At 37.5% G+C, this 8,721-nt stretch overlaps 1 protein-coding gene across 1 annotated transcript; it reads left to right on the plus strand.

The window, feature by feature from the left end:
* Positions 1–418: 418 nt before the first annotated feature.
* On the plus strand, positions 419–8,721 carry LOC111193745 (stonustoxin subunit beta). Its single transcript, XM_022675527.2, has 3 exons — positions 419–1,127; positions 3,455–3,583; positions 3,877–8,721. The coding sequence occupies exons 2-3, from the start codon at positions 3,490–3,492 to the stop codon at positions 6,699–6,701; spliced, it is 2,919 nt and encodes a 972-aa protein (XP_022531248.2). The 5' UTR covers positions 419–1,127; positions 3,455–3,489; the 3' UTR covers positions 6,702–8,721.

Here is an 8,721-nt window from a genome sequence, read left to right on the forward strand (position 1 = left end):
ACGTCCCACTGAGAAACTAATCCCATCCGAAAAGGGCTATCAAATATTCTACATGAACTAAAAAAAATGCAGAATCTTTACATTATTTGTCTGTTTAATTTAAATTGCAATAGCAATTAATACAATTATATTTAATCAAATGTTTATTCCCCTCCCTGAATGCAGGCAACTACATAAAGCAAAATACAAGAGTATATCAAAGTGTTCATTTTGACAGGTGATTTTGATACAGTTTAGTCTTAATCTTTTAACTAAAAAGTATAATAGTTTTAGTCACATTTTAGTCTAGTAAATTTTGTCATATGAAAAGTATGCAATACATATGTTTTACTGTTTTTCTACTTTATATTTGTTGTTATTTTGAGATTATTTACTGCTAATGTTTATTAAAATAAAAGTCTTGTTTCAAATATTTTAAAGCAAGTGACCTGTAATGGAGGTGGGAGGAATAAAGTCAAGTTTCTGAAATGATCCACTTCTGCTGCGCTGTGAGGCAGTTCCCCGCGCTGCCTGATCTCGTGCTGCGCCTGTTCGCAGCGCTACTTAAACAGGAAATAGAAAGTAAAGTTTATCGAATCCTATCGTCCGGCTTATTATAGTTTTCGCGATATATATTTTCCTCGATAACTATCGTTATCATTTTATCGCCCAGCACTACTTCGACAGCATCTTATTTGTTTTATTTCAAATCCAGTGTGGTGGCACACAGAGCCCAAATTATGAAGACTGTCACTGTCCAAATATTTATGGACCTAACTGTACATACATACATACATACAGTTTTTTAAGTATACACTGTTCCAGGCCGGTCTTAGGTCAGCCCGGAACAGAAAATTAAATAAACCAAAATTATTTTATTGAAACAGAAATGGGGAATATGGTTTCAGGGGTGAGCATAAGCCAACTCAAAAAACAGAAATAAAGCCAACTAACTAAACCTGAAAATAAAGAAAGTTTATGAGTTTAACTTCTGCTGACAAGGACAGAACGTTTGTCACGTGATTAGGGGTGAACCGTTTATTTACTTTCCATTTCACAGTATAAAAAGACCTTCTGCACCAAGACTGAGGACCTCATTTCCAGCTCAACATATGAGAAGATGTATGTGTTAAAGTAGAGCTGAACAGGTATGTGAAAAACAGTTTGTATGATATGATATGGTACTGAAATGTGCTTCTATATGAAATATGCTGTTTGCTTTACTTTCTTGTTAACCATTTATTCCAGACTATGGAGAGAAACTGTTTATTGTATACTTGTGTTGCAGCAAGTGGATGTTACTAAGTAATGATCATGCAGAGTGCCCAAACTTTTATTTTTTATTATTTTAAAAATGCAACTAAATATGTATTACTATGTATAGTATTATATTTACATGCATTGTGGAAGCTGCATAAAAACATAAATAAACGAATAAGGCTATACTTTAAATATAGCATGAAGTGTACAGTAACTAGCTGGCAGCAAGCTAATAAGTTGCTGTAGTAAATTTTATGCATACTGTACATTTAGTCACACTACTATAACAATAGTGTATTAAAAGGGACTGTAATCATTATTATGGAAATAGACAGCTGTTTTGTTTAACTGCAATTATTAGACTAAAAAGCATTACTGCATTCATTTTGACCCTGTAGATTACACATTTTAAAGTAAGTATTGATTGTAAAATAAAGACACTGTTTTTGATTTACTTTGATTTTGTGTTTTTTTTTTTACATTTTAAAGCATTAAACATTTTTTAAAACAACAACACTTCTGTCCTGAACATCAAAAAAAATAATAGCAATTGTTTTATTTATTTATTATTATTTTAGATATTTATTATTATTGATTATATTATTATTAATAGCATTTATAAGGAAAGTCTGTCTTTACTAGTGCAGTGTAGCTAATGTTAGCGATGTAGCAGCTAGCAGAGCAGTATCATAGAATGGCAGCAGAGAGCCAAAAAACACCAAATTAAAGTTTATTAATAAATTATATTTAGATAAACTGAAGTAAATAAAGCTTTCAATACCACTTTTTCCCACTTTGTATTAATTACTGCACCTTTACAGACACAGACTGACTGTTTACCACTTAAAAGATACAAGATGAACACAGCTAGCTTACCATTTAGCACACTGAGGTAACCGACCACTAGCACATGTTTGCTAAGCTAAAAGACTGGCGGCTATCTTTGTACATTTTAGCTACACATGTATCAGCTAACCTGTTGTAACTTTCTGTGCCTATATACAATTATGGAGGATAAATAGAAGTTATATAATACTCATCTCATTAGTTGAGTATAATAGAAAAATGCCATTAGCAAAGTTGCTAAAAAAAAACAAAAACAAAGATGCTAAAAATCACACTAAAAATTACAGTGGTTCAAAGAAATGTTTGAAACACAGAAATGTTGAAAATGTAAATGATTGATGATGATTAGATTAATCGTGCCATGTATATGATCTAGTATCTATTTTACTGATACTGTTTATTGTGTTTTTTTCACAAATCACTTTAAATGGAACTCCCTCCACTGCATTGCAGCTTTGCACAGTTTTTCTCTTTTAGCTGCTGTACTCATTACTGCGCTACACTAACTACTGTTCACACTGTTTACAATATGCGATGCCAGTCTAGTCTACCTTAATATAAACAGCTAAACTTCCTGGACTCTTCCCTTTACATACACATCACATAGGCTTAATGAACACTTTTGCACATGTACATGCACATGTTAGTATTTTTGTATTTATTGTATTTTGATTTTGTTTTTGTCTTTTGTACTCATTTTCTATGTCTTGGCTATTGTTGTTGTACTTCTGCACCAAGGGCCTCATCTTACACCCTTCGAAAGACATGTTAAAATGCTTATTGCTAACGCAGTGCACAGTCTATTTTCATGCCTTCTACCAGCGCCATTTAAATAGCAAAGGAGCTTGTGAATATATCTATGCTGATGGGTGTGGTGGTCTGGAAGTAAGGTGTGTTCAGGTAAATTTCTGGCAAGTGCACCACTGACTGATTAGAACCTAAACAACAGTCAACCATCAGACGTTAATTACTATCTATATATAATTACACCCCCACTCTTTACACACACAATGACACGCAGCAGTGTGCAGACCTAATTTTTACTTCAACATTAAACAGATGATCAATTAAAATAACATGTTCCTGTAAATGACCTGCTCACACACTTTACAGCATGAATGCACAGGTCAGTTTCCTCTACTGAGATGCACAGAAGGGCTGCACCATTAAAATAGCATTCCACCAAAGTCAGAGAACAGAATCTTGCTTATATGTACTTATTATAATTACATATTAGTAAAATAAGATACTTAATCATTATATCATTAAAGCATTTATACTTAAGACAATAATAAACGTTATAACTTCATCCTGATAACCTGTTTTATAACAATTAGCAAACTACTGTACTTATACCAATATGTTACAGAACCTTCATCCAGTTCCGGCTTGAGAATCTGAACCATGGCAGAACCCCAGACCATTGAAATCGCCTGTTTGGGACGACCGTTCCAACTGGGAATGCTGTATGATTGCCGCAGAGATGCTCTTATTCCAGGTATAACTAAAATAACTTTAATATAAAAAACACTATATGAAATGAATTTCAGATATAACAAGTATTTTATTAAAAACATGTACCATGTTTAGAAGCACAGTTGAATATTTTTTTCCCTAATGAGTGCAGCATGTTGCAAGTTGGGGTTTAGTTTCAGGTTTAACTCAGCTCATTTTAGTACTATAAAAAAAAGAAATTACATATTGGTCAAGAATTTGCTGTCCATAATCTTTTTTGAATAATTACATATTCTATTGTTAATGTTTTTTGTGCTGTTTTTTTATTACATACAGGATTGACTCTATGGGATAGTGAAATACTGAAGGACAAGATCAGCGTTCAAAATCAGGCAAACACTGATTTTAAAATCTTTGCATCAGATTCAACTGAGGACAAATCACATGCTCTTCATGTCAGCGCATCACTGGAGGCCAGTTTTCTTTCAGGGTTAGTCAGTGTTAAAGGCTCCGCAGAGTTTCTGAACAACAAGAAAAAGTCGATGAAGCAGAGTCGTGTCACCCTGCAGTATCGTGCTTCAACTCACTTTAAGCAGCTCACCATGGACCATCTCGGGGCAGGCAATATAAAACACCAGAATGTGTTTGAACAAGGGTTTGCCACACATGTTGTAACTGCAGTTCTGTATGGTGCCCAGGCCTTCTTTGTCTTTGACCGTGAGGTGTCCTCATCAGAGAAAGAGCAGAAAATATCAGGGAACCTTCAGGCAGCCATTAAAAAGATTCCTTTCATATCGATTGAAGGCCAGGCATCTCTGGACATGACTGAAGAAGAAAATATGGAAGCAAACAAGTTTAGCTGCACCTTCCATGGAGATTTTTCTCTCCCGAGAAATCCGGTCACCTTTAATGATGCAATTCAGGTCTGTGCAGATCTATCGACAATCCTGGGGAAGAATGGTGAGAATGCAGTGCCCATGACTGTGTGGCTGTACCCCCTGGTAAAACTGGACTCAGCAGCTGCCAAACTGGTGAGGGAGATTAGCATATCTCTAGTTAAACGCTGCAAGTCCGTATTAGATGAATTGGATGGTTTTGACATGCGCTGTCAGGACCTGATAAAAAACAATGTTTCCATGAAGTTCTCAGAAATCGAAAACAAGCTGAAGAAGTTCAGAGATTTGTGTTCCCAGCACAAGCTCATATTCCAGAAAATACTCTGTCAGCTTTTACCAGTTATTCGAGGTGGAGGAAAGGAGGAGGAGGCTCTGGCCACAGCACTGATCAGTTTGGAGCAATCACCTTTTCGCAGTAACCTGATTAATGCCTACTTGAACAATCGTGATCGAGAGATTAATCTTGTTGAATCCTACTTGAAGAAAATGGAAGCAGTTGATGTGATCACGTCCAGCAGTGAACTGGAAAAACTCACTCTTGATTTTAATAATGAGTATGTTGTGGTTTTCGCACTGTCATCTCTAGAGCAGAATGAGAAGTACATCTCGGATTTAGAGGAATTCTTGTACAAATCAAGCAGCGATGAGACGTTGCCTTATAAACCAGACCCTTCAAGTGCGTCACAGCAATGGTTCAACTCCAACGAAGTGAAGGCTTTAACCAGACAAACCGTTCAATCCTTCTTAGCCTTTTACGAGGCCAACAGGCACAAAGAAAATGTCAAGTTCTGCATTGCATCAATTCCTGATACAAACACGCCTGCGGCTTCAGTCCACGTCTATCAGGATGGAGAACTCCTAAGTTCACAGTTTCAGCTTCCACAAAAACCATGTGATCCAGTCATCACAAGGGTGGAGCATGACTGTGTCCATCTAGAATTTAAACCTGCCCTCCATGACACCAACTCTACAGAGTCACACCGTATATTGTACCAGAAAATAAAGTCTTCTGATTGGAATAAAGTGGACCTAGATGGAAATTTAACTACAGCTACTATTAAGCAACTAAAGGCAGATACTGTATACCAGCTAAAATGCACCTATCTGCGTCGTCCTGGAACAAGTCCCTTTAGTGACGTTGTTCAATTCAAAACCCTTCCATGTTCACTGCCTGGACCTCCCGAATTTAGAGCGGCAGAATTGCACAGCATTTCGGTAACCTGGAAAAGATCTGCTTCTTTTGTGAGGAATGGGAAAGTTCTTGGTTACGTGCTTGAATATCAAGAGAACTCAAAAGATATGAATGATGATTGCTGGAAGTCCAAAGATGTCTTAGACAACAGATACACTGTTAACAACCTGGAAGAAGGCACAGATTATGCTATGAGAGTTTCAGTCAAGTATAACAATGGAAAGAGTCTGCCGAGTGCCCAGAGTGTGCTGTGTACTGTTACGCTCTTGGAGGAATTAAGCCGTAAAACTTTAATAAGAAGGCAAAATCCATTCATTCATGATTTAAAATTTCCGACCTCACTAAGAAAGCCAAAGGACATGACAGATAAAGTGATCATGGTAATTGGAGCAGATGAAATGGCCAAAGCAAATGTCTGTAATTGGATGGCCAATTACATTTTCGGGGTGAAGTGGGAGGACAACTTTCGTATCAGGCTGAAATCAGATTCTGCTGTTTCAGAAGCTCTAAATACACCTACTCGGATTCATTCATACAAGCTCCACCACAGATCATATTTTCAGGTGCCATTCTCAGTAACAATTGTGGACATTCCAGGGTTGTATCATGCAGACTGCTCTAAAACCATTCTTGACCCAATCAAGATCTCCCTGCCAAGATCTTCCAGGATTGATTACGTTGATGCGATTTGCTACATCTTTCAATCCAATCCTGATCGTAATTGTTCCTCCACTTATGATTTTATCCTTTCCCTTTTCCCTGAGGATATGGCAGGGAATCTGATTTTCCTGGAATCAGGAGATCAGACAGAGGCAGAGGCCTCCCAAAGCACTGGCATGTCTGTCCCCAGAAGCTGTTTTAAGTTTAATACCAAGCCACTCTTTGCACCAAAGAAACAGGAGGTCCACAACCAGTCAACCAAGAGAGCTGAAGATGGACAGATGGAGTGGAACTCAAATTATGAAGAAATGAAGGAGTTTTTCAAAGTCCTTGAGGGCATGGAAAGTAAGGACATCACTGCAGTAAGAGAGCCATTGCATTCTGTGTTGACCCTGCTTTCTGGACATGACTGAAATAAGTCTAATTTTTCCCAATTTTATCTGCAGTTTGGAAGGCCAGTTATCCTGTCCCTGTTTATGTGAGCTGCCCTTATCACTAGCAATGCTAGCCAACAACTAGCTTCAATGTCAGGCGACAGTGCTATCTACAGGGGTTGGACAATGAAACTGAAACACCTGGTTTTAGACCACAATAATTTATTGTCCCGACGGACAGTTCTGGTGGAAACAGAGTTGAGGTGCACATTGAATTCTGCCGTGATTTGGGCAGCTGTGGTTTTATGTTTTTTGGATAAAATCCGGGTTAGCACCCGAACATCCCTTTCAGACAGCTTCCTCTTACAGCGTCCACAGTTAATTCTGTTGGATGTGGTTCATCCTTCTTGGTGGTGTGCTGACATTACCCTGGATACCGTGGCTCTTGATACATCACAAAGACTTGCTGTCTTGGTCACAGATGCACCATCAAGACGTGTTCTTTTAAACTCTGGTACGTCACCCATAATGTTGTGTGCATTACAATATTTTGAGCAAAACTGTGCTCTTACCCTGCTAATTGAACCTTCACACTCTGCTCTTACTGGTGCAATGTGCAATTAATGAAGATTGGCCACCAGGCTGCTCCAGTTTATCCATGAAACCTCCCACACCAAAATGACAGGTGTTTAATTTTCATTGTCCAACCCTGTTTGTGCACACTCTCAGAACTAGGCTCCAATAATAGAAATCTGCCTGATTTAGGATTTAAACAAGACACCTTTGCAAGTATGTACACAAGTATATTTCAGTACTTTCTGAAAGACTTTTCTCAGCAGGATAGATTTAGCTTTTTAAAAGATAGAAGAGTAGAAGAGCTGAAGAGGTCCATCCGAACTCTTCGAATATGGAGTTTTGCTCTATTATATTTTATGGTTTCTTTAATTAAATCTGTGGGTTAATCTGTGTGTTATTAAATCAGTATTTTGCATGATCAGATGTTATTCAAGCATTTAACATAAATTATGATGATTCACCTGTAATCTGTGGTACTCTCTGATGTGTACATAAAACATGCCCTTGGGCGTAAAATCCAAGGCCGGTTTCTTGCAAGATTATGTTGTTTACAATTACGACAGATGTAATCAGGGTTTTTTTGCAAATCATGAGTTTTTTCACAATGTATAGAATATGTAATCAAGAGTTCTGTTACGTGTATGCAGTAAAGCTGACAGAGTTCTTGGCTGATGTTATGGTTAACAACTTCTACGTGCATCAAAGATAGTGGGTAATCTTCGAAGATTTGCTTCCTCAAACACAATTGGGTGCCGGGAGGGTCGGGAGCTGATAAGACAAGTTTAGGTTAGAGTATAATTGGCTGGACAGAGGCCAGAAAGAGGGAGTCAGAAGTGGGAGTCAGGTCACCTGGCGACCCTGCAGCAGTCTTTTTCCAAGATTGACTCAGAGGGCGAAACACTTCTCAATGCACAGCTCAGGCCTCTTTTTTTTTTTTTTACCTTTTGAGGTTTTCCTAATTTGAACTTCTATTTTATTTTCTCTATCATCTTTTTACTTTATTTTTCTTGTATCTTAAAAACTGTTTTGCTCAGAAGATTTTTTTAATAAATCTGGTGAAGGTATTTTTGGACTGATGTCTTTCTTCTTTATGACGTTTTACATCAGATACTCCAAAAATTCCACAGATCATTAATCTTTCAACACACACAGAGTAGTGACTAGGGGCATCCAGCACACACACATCCATAGTGGTAGGCAGCTGTCTTAGCGCTTGCAATTGGTAAATAGTTGTCTTGTTCTGTGGATGTTGTGGGAGGAGAATGTGCTGTTCCTTAACCCCCTTAACCTATTACCTGACAGTAAAGTACATCAAACCAACAACCATTTGGGTCTCAAACCTACTTCTCCAAATATTAGGCGTAATTATCACAGATGACAGTTGGATAGCCTCCATTGCCAAATCGTGCTTGAATTTTTTTTATTTTGTGTTTTTAGTAAAATTACTTCTGTGAATCTTATTGAGAGATACCGTGTATCAGAG

The sequence above is a fragment of the Astyanax mexicanus genome, chromosome 5 (assembly GCF_023375975.1).
Source record: "Astyanax mexicanus isolate ESR-SI-001 chromosome 5, AstMex3_surface, whole genome shotgun sequence".
Lineage (NCBI taxonomy): Eukaryota > Metazoa > Chordata > Actinopteri > Characiformes > Acestrorhamphidae > Astyanax > Astyanax mexicanus.

Coding starts and splice junctions, on each gene's coding strand:
- LOC111193745 (XM_022675527.2), top strand. CDS start 3,490: ATGGCAGAACCCCAGACCATTGAAATCGCCTGTTTGGGACGACCGTTC. Junction 3,584..3,876: donor CAGAGATGCTCTTATTCCAG/GTATAACTAAAA, acceptor TATTACATACAG/GATTGACTCTATGGGATAGT.